Source organism: Strix aluco, chromosome 1, assembly GCF_031877795.1.
Source record: "Strix aluco isolate bStrAlu1 chromosome 1, bStrAlu1.hap1, whole genome shotgun sequence".
In the NCBI taxonomy this organism is placed as follows: Eukaryota; Metazoa; Chordata; class Aves; order Strigiformes; family Strigidae; genus Strix; species Strix aluco.
Window position 1 is genome coordinate 132,040,221 of NC_133931.1, and position 18,203 is coordinate 132,058,423.

The 18,203-nt window shown below is 40.4% G+C and overlaps 1 protein-coding gene across 7 annotated transcripts; it reads left to right on the forward strand.

Moving 5' to 3' along the window:
• Positions 1 to 821: 821 nt before the first annotated feature.
• C1GALT1 (core 1 synthase, glycoprotein-N-acetylgalactosamine 3-beta-galactosyltransferase 1) lies at positions 822 to 17,510 on the forward strand. 7 transcript variants are annotated; one of them, XM_074836246.1, is made up of 4 exons: positions 822 to 933; positions 7,102 to 7,341; positions 9,022 to 9,689; positions 12,993 to 17,510. In XM_074836246.1, the coding sequence occupies exons 2-4, from the start codon at positions 7,119 to 7,121 to the stop codon at positions 13,200 to 13,202; spliced, it is 1,101 nt and encodes a 366-aa protein (XP_074692347.1). In that variant the 5' UTR covers positions 822 to 933; positions 7,102 to 7,118; the 3' UTR covers positions 13,203 to 17,510. The 7 variants fall into 7 exon arrangements, with proteins under 7 accessions (XP_074692347.1, XP_074692371.1, XP_074692381.1 ...); XM_074836270.1 differs by lacking the exon at positions 822 to 933 and adding an exon at positions 1,021 to 1,125; XM_074836280.1 differs by lacking the exon at positions 822 to 933 and adding an exon at positions 1,100 to 1,280.
• Positions 17,511 to 18,203: the final 693 nt, after the last annotated feature.

The window sequence follows — 18,203 nt, forward strand, 5'->3', positions numbered from 1 at the left end:
AGCAACGGCCCTTGCAGTTGCCTAATGGCATTTTGGAAGTGCAGAGGCTCCAGACCACAGAAGTGAAGGGAATGAGGTGCTGGAAAGCCACGGAGCTCCGCAGCCGGGCCTGAGCACACGACACAGCCGCTGCCAGGCACGACCAGAGCAAGGTAACGCGATAAAAGGGTGGGAAGGACCACCCCGCGGGGCATTTCTTCCCTAAACGTGTCTGAAGAGGCAGGGGAGGCACCACCGCCAAAACACTTCGCCACCTACAGACCTTGAAGCGGTCAAGGGGCGGTGAAGCTCATCGCCCTCCCGTCTCTCCCTTGCCCTCACATGCTCTCCCCTTTCCGCCCTCTGCCATTTTTTTCACCCCCACACCTCACAGCCCTGACTAGGCGGCCAAGAGAGCCGGCCGCCGCCCTCACGCTGCAGCTCCGGTCCGCAGCACCCGCCTTCACCCACCGCCGCCGCGCCGGCGGCCTCCCCACGCAGAACCCGCGGCCTCTACTCGCGGCCTGGCCCAACGCCGTGGCCCCGCTCCCGCCGGAAAAGCGTGGGGTGGGGCGGTGTGGGGGAACAGGGCGGGATCCCGCCCCCACGCGCGATTCCCGCGCGGCAGGGCAGCGCGGTCAGTGCTCCGGCCGTGTGCGCGCGCTAGTGGGACAGCGCGAGCGAGCTGCCACGCGGCGCTGCTTGCGGGGCGGGCAAGGGTTAAATGCGCGGGCCGCGACCGGCCACGCCCTCGGCGCTCGCCGCCCAATGAGCAGGCGGTGGGGCGGGGCTGGGGGCGGGGACGGCCCCGCCCCTAGCCCCGGCGGTGCGCAGCGCGGGGCGGCGGGATGGTGCCGGCGGCAGCGCGGGGCGGCGGGTCTGGCGGCGGCCTCCCCTGCGCGCGGCCAACGGCTGCTTGCGGGCCGCGCGGCTGAGCGCGCGCCGGCCGATGAGGTGAGGGGGCGGGCGGGCCGCGGCGGCGAGCGGCGCTGAGGGGCGGTGGCGGGCCCCGGGCCGGCCCGTCGCTGTGGGGAGCCGGCCGGTCCGCCGGCGGGCAGGCCTCTGAAGGCAGCGGCCCGTCTGAGGAGGCGATGTGAAGGAAGGTGCCTCCCTGTGGTGACCGGGTGGGAGGAGGCGGCTGAGGCGGTGCGTGTCACCCCGGCGGCGGCGAGAAGGGCCTGCAGGAGCCGCGGTTGCGGGGACAGCAGGTGCCTGGTTCCCCGCCTGGGGAGGAGAGGCTCTGAAGGAGGGGTCTCCTTGGAAGACAGCGAGTCCTTCGGAGCCCCAACGGAGGGAGCAAGGTGCCTTGTGGAGGGCGGGATTGCTCGCTGCTCCCCACCCCTCCGCCTCTGCTCCTGGGAACGGGGACTTCCTGGACTGACGTCGCAGTTGCCTTTAGTAAGACCTAGGCTGGCAAAGGTCTAGAAAGCCATGCTTTGGACATGGGAACTTGTTGCTAAATGAGGGTGTCAGCTTTTGGAATGAGGAAGGAGATTACAGACATCTTTTTTCCCTCTCACCTGTGCTGTGAATTGTTACATATCTTGTTTCAATGCTGTTATTGGCCACCTGTACCAAAATACCTTATTTTTGTTGTCTGTATTTTTGTATAGAACAACCAAGCGTTTTTGATGGAAAAAGTTCCTCTCCAAATAAATGCTTACAACATTAGATTTTTTCTAAAAAACTAAAATATTTTTGAAAGTGAAAAATACAGTCTGTGCTTAGTTGATAGGGAACTGCAGCAGTTCACAGTAATCCTCAATGCAGGCAACATTAGCAAATGTACAACTGTTTTGCATATAGCTTCATTTTAGAAGCATATGGAATATGTACATATAAAGCTTCTAGAAATAACAGGATTTAGCAGAAGACCTTTCCTGGTCATTGCACAGCTAACTACATTTCCTACATCTTGACTTTAATTATTCTGATGTGTTGCTTGACTTGTTAAGCACATGGTAGCAGAGATCAATTTCACTGCTAAGTATGCAGCTCTCAAAGGACATTTACATTCCCTTTTATGCTGGAGTCTCAGAGCTTCCCCCTCACTTCATAAATAAGGGATACAAGGAAGGGTCAGCTGTGTAGTCTAGCAGTATTTCTTATAGTTAATTTATCAAATCTTAAAGTGATTTTGGAATGGTACTAGGAAAAAATACAGAAAAATACCTAGAGTTATGTCCTGCATGCTGTAAGTTTCCAAATCCCAGATCTGGGTTTTTTTTGTTGAATATGTTTCTTCTTGAAACAAGTTCAAAAAGTTACATGGTCAGAGTTTGCTTAACAGTATTAATTTTAAAGGTGGTTGGTTGCCTTTTTTTTTTTTGAGGGGTAGGGATGGGGCAATTTCCAGTATCATATATTCCTAGTGCACAGGGATTCCCTACATTTGCTTTGGTTTAGGAGAGTGACCTTGACCCTCACTGGAACAGCTAGCAGATCGAGAACAGTATTTTAGATTAATGTGTTAAAAAACTCATTGCCAGGATCGCAGCGGCATGGTGGGGGTGGGACCCCATTAATCTCATCGGAGGAAGCAGCCCCTGGTTCTGTCACTGCAAAGCCATCAGCCCCGTTGCCCAGGTGTGACACGCATCAAGATAAGTCAACAGTAAGGCTCTCAAACAGATTACAGGATTGAGGCAGGTAACTGCCAACAGAACATGGGACCTATTATGAGATACAGGAGGAGAGCATCTTGTGACTGTACAAATCTTATTATGGGATGTTTAGGGGAGGGGCTAAAGGGAGGGAACAAGATGGTTTGAGGACAAGCAAGTATGAGAAAAATAGAAGGATAAGGGGATAAAGGGCCTGGTCAGTTGTAAACGAGCGTCTGGTCAGTATGTCTGGCCACACCTGGGGCCAGATTACCTGCAGCCTGTTCTCTTATTAAGCTTCATTTCTAACTGTATTCCTGGGGGGGCTCTGTGCTATATTCATGAGGTCTTAAATGCCAGCAACCAGAGTGGTACCATAAGTTATAGGACTTCTGTTCCTGGTGTGCAAGAAACTGGAGTGAGTGCAGGTCTGAATGCCAGCAGCCAGAGTGGAGACTGTAAGTCATAGAGGCTTGTGTGTCTGGAGTGCCAGCAACAGTGGAGACTGGAGTGCACGCGTATTGTTTTGGCAAGTATGCCAGTGCGTGCTTGCTAGTGCATATCATGCAGGGCTAGCCTGGATGAGAGCCGTGGGAGCCAGGTTTTGAGGCAGTGTCCCACACTTCCCACTGGTGAGCATGGGACAGGTAGTAGGGAGATCAGAGGGTCTTCAGTCTGGCAATATGAGAGTCCAGCAGGTCTAGGCCAGCTACTGGGGGGACTGTAAGATCTGTGGGTTGTTTTGGCTCATCTGCATGTATGTCTCTTAGCAAGGCAGCTGGAGATGAAAGGATCCAAGGACCAGTTACTGAGTAGACTGAATGTCTAAGGCCACATACTGGGGGATCATGGTACGCCTGGGGGGAGTTGTGTGGGTGTACCTAGGTGAGGAGGTCTGCACCCCCAACTGGAGTGGGGCTCTGGTGAGGCTGAGGATTCAGAGTTGGTTCCTGGATAGATCAAGTGTCTGAGGCCAGTTACTGGAGGGATCCACATTGTATGTGTATGTATATTCCCCACTAAGGGACTTTTGTCCTGGTCAGATAGGGAGAGAAGCAGTATAAGGGCCTGACCACGTTTGTGTTTGCATGAACACAGGTTTTAGCTGTGTTGATCTGTATGGTCAGCCATGCGTATATGCATGTTTGTATGTGCAGCTATGGGAATACATCCCCAGCCTTGTCACTGGCTGGACCTGGGGACAGGGAATTGCAGCAGCCTTGTCTCCATTCAGCTGCTAAGTTCAACAGCCCCTAACACTGGAAAATTACTTTTTCTGTAAGTTTGAAGATGCAGAAATCATTGACTCTCAAAACTTAGATTTGGAGCCAGATCTTCAGTGACTGTTAAGTTGTGATAGAATTTTAAAGGATTTGTTGGTCTGGTTGATGTGAATAGGGCTACCTACATGAATAGATAGATATATTTGTTTAAGCTGCCGTGACAGAGCAGTGGAGCATAATTTAAATTTAAATTTAGGCTTTTGTTGTGTTTTTTTTTAAAATAGTGTCTGTTTTTTAACTCAAGAGAAGTAAAAATAGAAATAAGAATAAAAATGGGGATCTTTTAGTGGTAGGTCACTTACCTTTTCCCTCTCTATATGTCATAGAATCACAGCATCACACAATGGTTTGGGTTAGAAGGGACCTATAAAGATCATCTAGTCCAACTCCCTGCCATGAGCAGGGGCATCTTTCACTAGATCAAGTTGGATGAAGCTCTGAACAATGTGATCTTGAACAACTAAATGTTTTGCATGTCTTGCCCCTGAATATTTCCCTGTATAGAAAAGAGTGTCAATAGAGTCTGAGTGGGGATGCTTAGCATAATAAGAACCGACCTTCCTTTTAGACATTTTCTGGTTCTAGTCTAATGCTATAGCATTCAGTTGTTTTTGCTGGCAAGTTAAAAGACTCTACTTAGATCAAATATCAAGATAATATAAAAAAATGAAGATTTCTGTCCTGTTTACTGATGGAGTTCATGAACATTTGGATACACGCGTGTATATAGTGATCCAGTCTGTTCATATAAAATACATAGAATGATGAGCAGATTATTTTACATTGAAAACTGTAACTGGAGGTATTTCATATCAAATATGAAATACAGCTTCAGCATCTGTCCTTACGTGCTTCTAGAAATCCTCTTCGCTTGTGGAATACTGCCAAATCAACTTCTGACTGCCAAATGTGATGAATGCACTTTTTTCTCTTTTAACATTTCCAATACACTTAAAGTTTTTTTTTCCTAAAGAATCTAATTTAACATAACTCCATAGTTTAATAAGCAGCCGTTATTTTCAAGTGATTTTCTCTTTTTCTGTCCAAGCAAGAATAATTTTAACAGCTGGTAGAGCAGATAACTGAAATTGTATGGCAAAGAGACACTACTACTGAAAAGTGGAACAATGGAAATTGTTTCTTCTAGAAAGTTCTGTAGCTATGCTGCTTGCATGCATGGATTTTTATTTTTTCCCCTTTTAATATGCTGACAGAAGGCATTGTTTTATTCTGGCCCTCTCCTTTTGTGTATTACAAATTTTGAGGGGACTTTGTGGTGATAGATGGGGAAAGTGAAAACAAAAAAATAGTAATTTTAGTACAGTGGATACTTTTCAGTGCATGTAGGCTTTTGCTTAAATGTTTTGGTTTTTTCTTTTTTTTTTCTTTGGAAGGCACCCGATCTAAGTGCTCATGTTTTTTTCCCAAGTTAGTGTCATATCAGACAATAGAAATAAAGCTGGAAACCAAGTAATTTTTTCAAGGCCGGGGTCACAAATGGTAATGCAGTTGATTTTATACTTTAAGATGTGATGTCTGAAGGCAATCATTAGTCTCCACTAAGATGTAGTACTGAGAGAAGACAATGTATGATTAAAAAAATTGTATAATGTGTTTTTTCATCTTAAAGAACTATAGCTCCTTGTCAACCACAGTTATAATTATGTGAATTTGATACAACTTTTAGGTTTCTTGATTTTTATTTTGTGCTTCAAGTTGTGTTTCCAGTTTTCTTTTTCTAGCAGTGTGGAAACGCATGCATATCACGTGTTAGAGCTGCTTCCCTTTCTAATGATCTAGACCTGCAAGTGTGCAGTAAATTTGATGATTTCTGAAAGTTCCAACCTAACAATATGTACCTGCTTTCTGTCCTTCCTGCTTGCCGTTCAGGAGAGCGCTCAGACAGACAGAAAGCTGGTATTTGGAGTGTGTTGCTGCGAAGTGATTCATGCACCTTGCTTGGGGACAGTCTTCTTCCAGTAGACTCTGCAGAACCGTTGAGAGAAGTGGGTGCGGCCTAAATGAGTTGTTTTGGTGGCTGCAGCTTTTTTCTGATCCATGGTTTTCATCAAAGCTTTGTACATTCCATTATTTTATTTTTTTGGCTCCCTAGGTAACTAAATTGGGTTCTGCCCATTGACGATCCTAATGGAGGGGAATATCATCAACTTGTTTGTATGGCTCTGGCTTGAATCCAGTATATATTTGACAGTCAGTGTTTTTGTAGTTTAGTCATGAATTATTAAAAAATATCTCATCCCTTTGCAAAGATGAAAAAGCCTCAAGCCTCAACAGCCTGAAATTGTTTTGCAAGTCTTTAGTATATAAAAATTCTCACTTGTTTTGGATGTATAAAGCTCTCTTTATGCAGGCGTAGATGCTGATTTTGTTTGATTTTATAAAAATGGTCAGCCAAGGCTTTTATTTTTTGAGGAGCAAGGGTGTGGCTGAAGTGAAGGGTTTTTTTATTACTGAAATACAAGGTTTTTGATGTGTAGAAGAGGCCTTGAGGCTGGTGCGTTTACTTCTCTTCCTCCAAATGCCTTTTAAAAATGGGTGTTTCTGTATGAAAATTCAGATGTCTTACTCTTTCTTCTGAAAGTCTATCCTCTGTACTTTCGAAAAGTGGAGGGAAAACTGGCCTACTTTGAGAGTAGATTTGCTTTTATAACTCTTCAAAATCTGTTTGCATTTGACATCTATTAAAGAATTCCTCTAATATACTTACTCCTGGAGTTTAAGTACATCTCATGACCATATGGTATTTTGACCTGTAGATTGCCTTGATCATCATCTTTTAGCTTTAGTAAAAAACTTAGGTATTACATTTTAAAGTGCGGATTTCTTGGGACGAAGAGAATGAAGAAGTGAATATATATTACAATTTTATAATTAAGATACTACACTTCAAATGTATACATTCTTGCATAAATATAATGAATGGTTTTTTGTACAGTCACTATTGTGATTTATGACTGTCCTTTATAATTTTAAGCTAGAGAATATATGATAGACCCTTGGCACTAAATTTATCAACGGTTATACAATTTTATATGAATATTTGCATTACTCTTGCACTTAAACGTCCATGCAAGCCCAGGGGAGCTGGATCTGAGCTAGAACTGAGCTCCCACTTCCAGAGATTTAGTCCTTGATTTCTTCCCATAGTTTTAGATTTTATTTCTGTGGCTTTAAGTGGCTTTAAGCTTAATGTATTTTTCATTTGGTTTTAACAGTGTATTACCTTCAGGAGATGGCCTCTTCTAAGTCTTTGATGAACCTTCTAACCTTCACTTTTGGATCAGCAATAGGATTTTTCGTATGCTATCTTCTGTTTAGCATTATACTAGAAGAGCAGGTTAAGATCCAGCCTCATATTCTTCACAATGATCCACATGGTCAACACTCAGCAGATACCGATAACAATCAGCTGCAAGGACAAATGAATTTCAATGCAGACTCTGGACAGCATAAAGGTATTTTGTTACACCAGACTAATTATATAATATGCTCCCTTTTTATGCATTGCAAAATGTTGCTTTCTTCACTGCCATGAATTTGTATGAATCCTTTTCTTTCACTTTCCCCATGTTCAGGTTACATCTAAATAACTTTGTTCTTGTGAGGTCTACTGAACAAGGTTTTCTTTGTTTACATTTTTATTAAAAGTGGTGATCTTTTTCCTTAGAGCCCAACCATTTGTCCAGCTTCTGGATCCAGACTTGTTTGGAGCAGGAACTTCTCCAGTGGACTATTGACATCAGATGGTGGTTTTGCTAAGCAGATATATTTGCTAGCATTGTAGATGCGACTAAATTGCTTTTTAGCTTTAAGAAGCTAATTTTGGACCACTTCTAACTTTTGATCTAGCCTCTTAGATAAAGCTAAAAAAAAAAAATTCACTTTTTGACACGATTAGTAAACTTGGAATTGGGCTGAGGGGGTCACTGTAGGCATTGTTTGCGAAGCTGATTACGCAGCAATCGAAACACAGATTGCTCTTCGCAGTCAAAAGCAGAAATTTTGTTGCACTGATTTTTATTTTTTTTTTCCCCAAAGAAGGTAGATCCTTCTAATATTTCAGGCATACTTTTACATTTGACACATCTCATTAAATGAGTTAGTTCTAAATCCTAAATACAGATAATGTCTGAGTTGGGATAGTTTGGATGAGAAAAAATGCACTATAATGCATTTGCCAAAGAAGACGTTAATAAGTAATTTGCTATTTAGATGTATTTAAACTGCAAACTTTGTAAGACAAGTTTATGAGTGTTTCACATGTTAATTGTAGAACACTGTTACAAAGAAATTTGATCTGTCATTGCATGAAGTGTAAGCAGGAATATTTTAGGACCAGTTATGCAGATTTCACTTTCCATGAAATATTCTTTTACATGAGTTAAAATCGGTCTGTATATATCAAGTGAAAATGTTTCTTTGAGGGAAATAAATGCTTTGGTGGCTTGGAAAACATTACACACCGCAGATAATTGTGTCAATTTTGTAGGATTGTCTGCAAATAAAAACATTTTAGCACAACAATAATACTAGTTTCATAGTATCCTAACTTATTTAACCTGATTTTTTACAAAGAACATTTAACTTGATTTGGTGATAAATTCGTTCTTTCTGGCTTACATTCTGCTTTTTCCTTCAAAAATATGTTGCTGTTTTAGAAATATTTATTAGGTTTTGTTAGTTAACATGAATATATGTAAGAGAGCTTATTAGCTTTTTGACCTTTCTGTGTTGTAATCATTAAGTTGTGTTCATTGTGAATGGCAAAAATATTCAGGTTTTTAATTTTTATTAGTCCTATGACACCATAAAGAGGTTGCCTCCAAGTAGTTTTTATGTACAAATCCAGGTTTTCTAAAGCTACACTTCCCTGAACAGATACCCATTTTGACATGGCTCTTATGCTCTCCTTTATCCTGTGAAGTTGAAGTAGCTTTAAGCATTTCAGTTTCTTGGTTTGGGGAGTCTTCCTAAATGTAATATTAAGTTCATTAGCTGGTACATTTGGAGGCAAATGCCTCATCTCTCTCTGCATGTCTCTTCTGATGCAGATACAGAATGCCAGCGGGGAGGTTGCTCTTTGTCTGTTTTTCAATCAAGTCTAATATTGTTTTGGAACTTTCCTCTTTTTTTAGATGAGAATAAAAATATTGCAGAGGGACTGTATCAGAAGGTGAAAATACTGTGTTGGGTCATGACTGGACCTCAAAATCTAGAAAAGAAAGCCAAGCATGTTAAGGCCACTTGGGCCCAACGTTGTAATAAAATACTTTTTATGAGCTCTGAGGAAAATAAAGACTTCCCAACTGTGGGCCTAGAAACCAAAGAAGGCAGGGACCAACTGTACTGGAAGACTATTAAAGCTTTTCAATATGTATATGACCATTATTTTGACGATGCTGATTGGTTTATGAAAGCAGATGATGATACATATGTTATATTGGACAATTTGAGATGGCTTCTTTCAAAATACAGTCCTGAACAACCAATATATTTTGGAAGAAGGTTTAAGCCTTATGTGAAACAGGGCTACATGAGTGGAGGAGCAGGATATGTTCTGAGCAAAGAAGCTCTGAAGAGATTCGTTGCTGCATTTAAAATGAACAAATGCTCTCACAGTTCCTCTATTGAAGACCTAGCACTAGGAAAATGCATGGAGATCATTAATGTGGAAGCAGGAGATTCTAGGGACACAAGTGGTAGAGAAACCTTTCATCCCTTCGTTCCAGAACATCACTTAATCAGAGGATACCTACCAAAAACATTCTGGTACTGGAATTATAATTATTATCCTGCTGTAGAGGTAAGTCCTTAGGAACCTGATACCCATTTTGTGAAGTACCTCTTATGATGTGTATGAATGTGTATGATGTGTGAATTCGCAGTTTAATAGCAGCTCAGTATATTTTGGAAAAGAAGATTTTGTTGTGATATCCTGTGATACACCTCTGTGTAGATGTGTTAAATACATTAATCAACTAAAAGTTGCTGCTAAGAACTTAACGTTCCAGAAGAGCTAGTGAATCTTAAATTATTACTGCTATTTTGCTATGTTCTGTGGACAGCAAAAAATGATGAAACCTTTTTGACACATTTGTCTAGTGTCACCACTACCTTCCTTGCAAAGTTACTGTTATGTTTTGTTCCCTCATACCTCACACACAGTGTCCCTAGCTTCTCCAGCCACCCAACTACCAGTGTGCAACGTGAATTTAGACCGGCGTGGTTCATTCCAAGGGGTGTGTGCTTGCTGTACAGAGCCAGGTCAAACAATGGCTGAGCTAAGTTACAGCCTACTGAAGGGAAGGTGTCACTGATACACCTTTATCTTTTACCCAACAGCAAACTTCGCATAAAACCTGTAGAAATACAACTAGTTTTGAGACTTGCTCATGATTGTAGTTGGTTAACAGTGCCCCAGAGATTCCCACCTTACTGGAGGAGCTAGCTGGTGGGTAATGGTATGGGTGACTGTACTGCCTGCTGATCTTTTTCCCTTCAAATGGAAATGTGCTGCAATATACTTGTCTTACAACTGATAACTGTGCAGTGTTACCTGGCTTGAACACTGGTAGTTGCCCTGCCCTTATTTTTTTTTATTGAAGGTTGTTAAAATGTACGTTTAACTGAGTTCCATTGGAAAGATTACAGAAGAATGAATGTTGCCTAGATGTGAAATAAAAGCATGACCCAAACAAGGAAATATGATTAGGTTTCTTTGTGTAGTTATACTGGACTCTTGTCTCCCTTCTACAGAAGTGGAGGAAAGCATGAGAGCTGGCAAAGCTATTTTTAAAAAAATTCTGTTGTTGTAGCAACAAAAATAGCATTTACAATCTGAAACATTTGTTTTGACCTGGATTGGGAGCCCAGGGAGTCCTAAAGGTCCTCGGGTTAAATTAAGGTGAAATGACACCAAATGACCGGTTAAAATATTTTACTTGCAGTAGAAACAACTTAAACTTGGAAAAGGATTATAAGCAATGTGGTCTCTTATTGATAAATCTATAACAAAGAAAAGAAAAAGAAAAAGGAAAAGGAAAAGAAAAAGAAAAGAGGAAGGGAGAGAAAGTGAGTTAAAGAATCCGGATCACCACCCCGAGTTTCAGTGTAGTCTCAGGTCTGGTAATCTTGGGTGGTGGGTGCACACTCAGAAATGTTTTCTGTTGCTGTTTTAAGTTGGTCTTATCATCTGATTTGCATACCAGATGAGGAGAGGGGTTTTCCACAAACTCTTTTGCATGAAAGATGAGGAAAAGGTGGAGCATGGGTTCTACACCGTGTGTTGAGGGGGGATGGGGTGCATTAACCCTTCCATCCAGTTGAGTCTGGGGTCATCATCTCTCCCTACCATCTTTACCTTTTCCTCAGTTTTTTTCTTGGGCAGTTATCCAGCCATTAGCTCCATCTGGTGCTGTGTGGTTTTCTCTTTTATCAATTATTTAGCTCTTCTTCAACAGTATAGTTGTAAATTAAGGTGTAGGCATTAACCCAAACATATGGTTTTATTCAGTCTATGTCTCCCCCCTTTGAGGCTTATCTAAGGAATTTGGCTATACAACTGCAAGGGAGCAGAGCCATGCGCCCTCCGATACAGTCTGTGCTTCCCTAGGCAGATAATTCATTCCTTAGACTAATCACAAAGGCCACAATTTGTCCTTGAGGCTTTCTGTGTTAGTGAATCTTTGAGGCATTAACTCCTTCAGTTCCTCACAACATCCTGAGTGCAAGAATTTCAGATTGTCTTTGTGTTCCACATCTGAAATCTCTGGTTTAAAAAAAAAAAGGGGGGGGGGAGCAGGGGGCTACTTGAAATTGAAGCAATTTGAAGGTATTCTGCACTTTAAACTTTGATGATCATATAATCTGTGATGTAGCTTCTTTTTTAGGATTATAATCTCAATTTTAAAAGTATTGTTTTTCAGCAAGCTTTGAGATCAGCGTAAGTGGCCAAAATCAAGGATAGGATGTGGGATTTTTTTACACAGTAAAGCTGGGGAAAAAAAAAATCTAGTTCTTCAGTAGATACTTTTCATTGTAAAGCATCTGTTTTTATGCTTGTATTCAGTGGCTAGGGCATTTCTGTAGCTGAAAACAGCTATGATCCTGTATTTAGTGTGTCAGGATGCAGCAGCTTTTTAGCTATGATTGCAGTTTACGAGTGGCTGAGCTGTGGACAGTTACATCTGTAACTGATGCAGTGACGGTGGGGATCCATAATGGAAATCACATAGTTGGTCCTGTCCTACCATTTTTGTGTTTGGATAGAGCCTACTTCATCTGGTATCAAAACCAAGCTATATTGATCAACCTTAGTAAGTATTGAAAGAATAGCAATTATGTGACAATTGTTCTCTTCAATGTCTTTAAATCTTAGTTCCTGTTAGAGTTGGAATATTAGCAGGTCTGCAATCAAATCAGATGAAAAAAACCCCACAAAACTGTCTTCCAGAATAGTGTTCTCAAAGCTGAATTTGAGCTAGAAAATACAAGTTATAACAAATATGTTAATAATGATCTTTTAGCTCTTAAAAATGCTTAATAACTTCAATGAAATTAATAAACTTTAAAAAAAAAGGGTAGTTCTAAAATTATTTGTTAGAACTTTCTATATGTAGGAAGTTAGGTCCTGACAATTTTGCCAAACTGTATAATGTGTGAACACACACAGAGGTGCCTGCGAACACACGTTTGGCTTATATACTCTGCATGGATGCTGTCAGGAGTAACAAGCATGTATTGTTTCATATAAAAGTGCAATGCATTTAGACCTGCTTGCTGCTGCTTGGTTTTCTTTAAACACCAACATAAAAAAAGAAGTATGGAAAAGCAAAAAATCCTCCAACATTAATGAGAGCAGCTAGTTTTTTCATTGGTTTGATTACAGAAGCAAAAGACTTTGTCCAACTTTATTTTGAAAGGATGCTTTGGCAGGTATGTCTGATATATTTTGCTTGCCTAACATTAAGTTTTGAAGTATATGTATGGCTGACGACAGTGAATTTCTTACCATGAAGTCAATATGTGTTTGAAATCTTCCTGGATCTTTAATCCAGGGCACACTTTGCAGTTCTTGCTGATTATTTTGACCTGTTTTGTATTTTAGGGTCCCGGATGCTGCTCCGATCTAGCAGTTTCATTCCACTACGTTGATTCTGTGACTATGTATCATTTGGAATATTTGATTTATCATCTCCGTCCATATGGGTATTTGTATCGGTACAATCCTGATTTGGCAAAGAATCCAGAAGAGCAGAGCAAAAATGAAGCACTGGAGGATAATCAAAAGCTAAAGCAAAAAATTTCTGAGAATTAATTGGACTTTGAAGAAAACAAAAGAAGCCAGTACAATGAATAAGAGTCTCCTCAAACTCCTGCATGAAGCTTGTGGACTAAAATTACTCGTGGCGATTCTTATTTCAGAAATGATGTTGGCAGTACTTTCTGTCACTGTCTGTGTACAATAGAGTCCGGTGCTGGCTGCGACTGTTTGGAATAGTGTGACCTTGCAGCCCTGCTCATGAAGATTGGGGGCCCTAAAGCTGTGAAATAGGAGGTTGTTCTGGTACACTAGTATCTGGAAGAATTTGTATAGAAACCATAATGGACGGGTGCAAAGATAATCATACAGTATTTCTGTTCCTTTTTCTGTTCTCTGTTTCCTTCTAGATGTTCTGTTAGGTCAGTTCTGATATTAGAAATGGATGTCGCACAGTCAAATACTTCATGATGGCTTTCTCTAGTATTCTCAGTATCTTGAAGTTACTTTGTGTACCTTGCCCTATAAGGAAGAGGCATGAAAATAGAATCTCAAGTCTGCTTTGCCTTAATGACAGACTGGTTGTTATGAATAGGCAGAGATCACCCAAAAGATTCATCTGAATGGTTTCAGAAATGGAATTGACTGCTATGAATTATTTTAAAAATTTTTACGTCTCTGTTGCACAGAACAATATGAATTTGGATCACTACTGTTTTGCAGAGAAACCCAGAAATAGTTACTTAGTTAATAGTTTAAATAGTTTAAATTGCTGAGGTGATGCGAGCTGCTTACGTATTTGCCTGTGGCTTTTTTTTTGGTATAACTTGCCCTATTGGTTGAATTGATAGAAAAATTAGTCTCAGAATTTCTAAGCATAAGATAAGGTAGATGCTTTTTGAAATAAAGTCTCTCTTCCATCACACCATCCATGTAAACAAGAAAGAATAGTATCTTAGCAAAGTTATCGTGGCATTATAATAACTTGGTTTCAGCCAGTATTATAATTAGTTTGTTTCCATTTCAGTTTCACATCACTACTCTCAGATTGTGGAGTTACCTTATTCATTAGAATTTTACAGATACAAACAAGTCCTATTTTAAAACTGCAGCAAAGCTGATTTGACTGCTTCCTTACCCATCTAGTTTATTCGGCTGAAGTACTTTATTTCACTTTTCTGAACGGTTTCCTTTTTCCTCCACTTTTAAAAATTTCTTCTGTATCTGCTTCTTGTTACCTTTTTCAGAACAAAGTGTTAAATGATCCTTACTTCACTCTTTTTGAAGCTAAAGTATATAGTTATTCAGGTGAGCCAGCCTGAATGCAGGAATCTTTCAAAGTGCATTAACTTTCTCCACTACTTTGAGTATCTCTGCCTCTTAACTGCAAACACTTTCTTGGTGTGAGACCAAACAGGTGTTTTAATTACTGAAAAATTTTCAAAGGCCAAGCCTATGTTTTATATGGTTAGTGTAAAACTTTATGTTTTTCTCTTTTTCAGACTGAGTGAATAGTAGTATGGGGGATGGGATTAAGCTTGACATGCAATGTGTCTTTATTCCACACTTGAACAAAAGTTTCTTCATCTTTATCACTTTTCACCTTCATCATATTGATGAATTTGGACACAACGTAATTACCTCCAGTCATTGTTCTGGAAAGGGCACATACTGGTAGCAGACAGCCTTATTTACTACTGCTGTCCTTCAGGATGTTCCTGGAAGAGGATGTTACCATAAAGTACTGGATTTTTTTTTTTTTTCCAAAGATAGTTCTTGTACAGATCGGGGTTCTTCTGTTGTGCAACAGTAAAGAATCATGACTTCCTTTCTTGCCATTGCTCTGCAGCATGATGGCAATTACAGAAATATTAGATACATCTTTGCCTGAATATAGGCTGGGTTCATATATCAAGTATTAGTTAAACGAATAGTTCCTGCAGGGTTAAATCTGTTGGTCTTTTATGAGCAAGACTGCCTCTGAAGTACTGAAAGGGACAGAAGCTTTATTTTATGTTAATTGACCGAAGTAGAAAATTATAACTTCATTTGTTTAAAAAAGGAAAAAGTCTCCAGTTTGCTCTAGTCAGAGGGATGCTTGTCCAGAGGAGAATGGATGAGACGTGCTTCCTTCTGTGAGCTAAACGTTTATCCCACGTGCAGCACAACCCAGTAATATTGTGAAATCCATGTGGTATTGATAACTCCAGTGACATTGTTCAAACATGCAATTAAAATTTTCTGTAATACTTCAGTTATGAAATTAAATCAAGATCCCAAGTTAATCTCTTTGTAAATTCAGCCCGTGTAGAAGATCTACTGAACTCCTGTACTGTTCCTTTATTACTGCTTTCTTCCTCATTTCATCTGTGGGGATTTAAAGATTTTTGTACCACAACAGGCAGAACTAATCTTGCATATTCTCTGCAGATTTGTGTCCTATGTTTGCCCTGTGCTGCACTGTGAAGTAACATTTCCTCCTCATATTCCTTACTGTCCTGACTGTCTTGTCTTTGGGTTTTCAGTTTCATTATGCATAAATCTCAGGTGGACAGGAGGAAGTGGGTAGTGAAATGTTTAAGCTCTGTACAGGTTGGTTGCTGAGGTGGCAAGTTCACCCAGCCACTGCTGAGCTCATGCTGAAGCCTTTTCTCAGCAGCAGTTCTGATTGTTGTCTGCTGCCCAACTGGGGCTTGTGGGTTTAGCAGAGTGGGGCAGGAATGTCCCTTTTCACAAAACGTGCAGGACCCCAGAGAATGGAGAAATAAAGGAACAGGTTCAATTTCTTGAGGGAATAAGGCTCAGAACATGCTACCTTGTGATAAATAGGTGGCCTGCCTGGAGAAGTAAGAAGAGCCTTTTCTTCAACCGTCCATTCTTGCTTTGTTTTAAAGTGTCCTTGTTCTTAGGCCTCTGAATCTCTTTTGCCTTTCTAACAGCACTGCAAAGAATTTTTTTCTTCCTTCCAGACAAGCTAGAAAAGTATCATTTTTTACATTCTGTGATTATAACAGAGGACTGTTGTTCTCTGTTTAATTGTATTGCCATAGCAGTGAGCTGATACCTCTGAAATAATTGGTTTGTATCTCGCTACCTTCAAAAGCTTCAGTAGTTCAAGGTCGGAATGTGAACAGTTAGTATAATTTTAATGTACAATATCACACTACTGTCAGTAGTTTGTTATTTCACTCTCAGGTCTTTGTGCTTTGAGAAAGTATTTACTGAGTCTGAGTATTTCTGGAGCCCAAAGAGGCTGCTGTATTTCAGGTGGATAGACCTTTCTGAAGCACAGCAACAGAGGCTTGTCTTAGGCTATATCGATTATTGTTCCGTGTCTTTGGGTTTTTTTGCTTCTAAAAGAGGTTTCTTAATTTTATAAAATCTAAAAGCTTCCATTAGCACTGTAGTGATTTAAATGACCCATCTAAAAATTTTGAACTAGTTCTCTTGAAATTACTAGGCAGCGGTTATTTGCACGTGGATGTGAGAATGTCACTTAGTGTAACAGAGTAACGTTTTAACCTTGTGTTGTGTTTTTTAGTTCAGAAAGAATGAGAATGCCAAGAAATTACCTTCAAATCCCTGCTCTTAATCAGAGATAGTATTAATCTTTGCAGAAAAAGACCAATTTTAATCTTTCACTCCCAGTTGATTTTTGCAGTCTATACCGGTCTCATTCAAGAGGTTAAATGCTGGTGATGTTAGCACTGTCTCCCATTTTGCAGATCTCTTTTCTCAGTACTTTCTGCCTTTAAGGCCACTTTCTTTGTTTTGCTTTGGTGGGGGTATATATTAAAAATGACTTTTTCTTCTCATCTTGCCATGTGTTCTATTACACTTCCAGAAGTATAAATTTTAGTGAGTAGCTGATAAACCTCTTACAAACAGTTTGCTATCTGAGCAGGGTGTTTTATCTTTGTATGACAGAAAAGTGCAGGTTATTTCTCCGATGTACCTGCTACTCATGTTGATGGTGCACGCACAGATGAAAATAGATCCCTCAATACAGGACCACTTGGAAAGGCAATTTTGTCCTTTTGCTGTCAAGGAAAGCTGCTGTGGAACTCCAAAAGTGTAATTTGCTTTGTTTTACCATATTGTATTTAAAATACTCCACAAATGTTATTAATGCTCTAAAAGAATTGAAGATTGCTGCTGGACAGTATGCTCCATTTAAAACCTGTGAATGTTTCACTTTGCAGTTATAGGTAGTTGTGTCCCTAATGGCAGATGTAAGTTGGTGACTTGTCTGGGATGATCACCATAAGGATTTGTTTCTTAAATATCTTCTTTGAAGTGCCTTTGACCAATTTTTAGCATCAAAATTAAGTTGAGAATTGAATAAATAAAATAAGTTATCTCATACACAGTTCATGTCTGTCTTCATTTCCCCCTCCTGTACGCTAGTAGTGTAGCATTGCAGCACAATTTAGCCTAATAAGAACGTTCCTACTTTTTCTTGGGTGAGTACAGGGGAGTCAAAAAGCTTCTAATTTGCCATGTTTTCTGTTACTATATTTATGCTATTAACAAATAGCAAACTATCTTGAAAACAAAGATGGGGTTTTTTTTAAGTGTAAAATTAATGGTGCTAGTACTGAGTCACATAAGCAGGCTGCTGTTTCTGCATTGTCCTCATTTTTCAGTGTCTCCACCTTGTTACAGAGTCCTGAGTGAACTGACTACAGCTGATACCGCTAACTGTTCAAAATTAACCAGCTGTTTTTTTAAAGGGATTTATTCTTTCAGTGAACCTCTTCTGCAAAAAAAACCTGTTAAGCTTTAAATGTGCTTTCTAACTTAGCTTTCTGCTATTCATGCAGAAGAATATTCTGCAGTAAAGAATATTCCACTTGTGCAGATGGGAGGTGTCTTTATGTACGAAATGTTGGTTGTTGGACATGGCAGGCACAAGCACGGTACAGCTGTGTTCCATTACCTTATGTACTTACTGTACCTTAAGACCCTGCTAGTACTATTAACCTGGGTTAATTAACTATTTCATTTCAAAGTGCAGGAAGTGTGTGACAACCAATTTAACTGTGCTCGAAAGCCAGA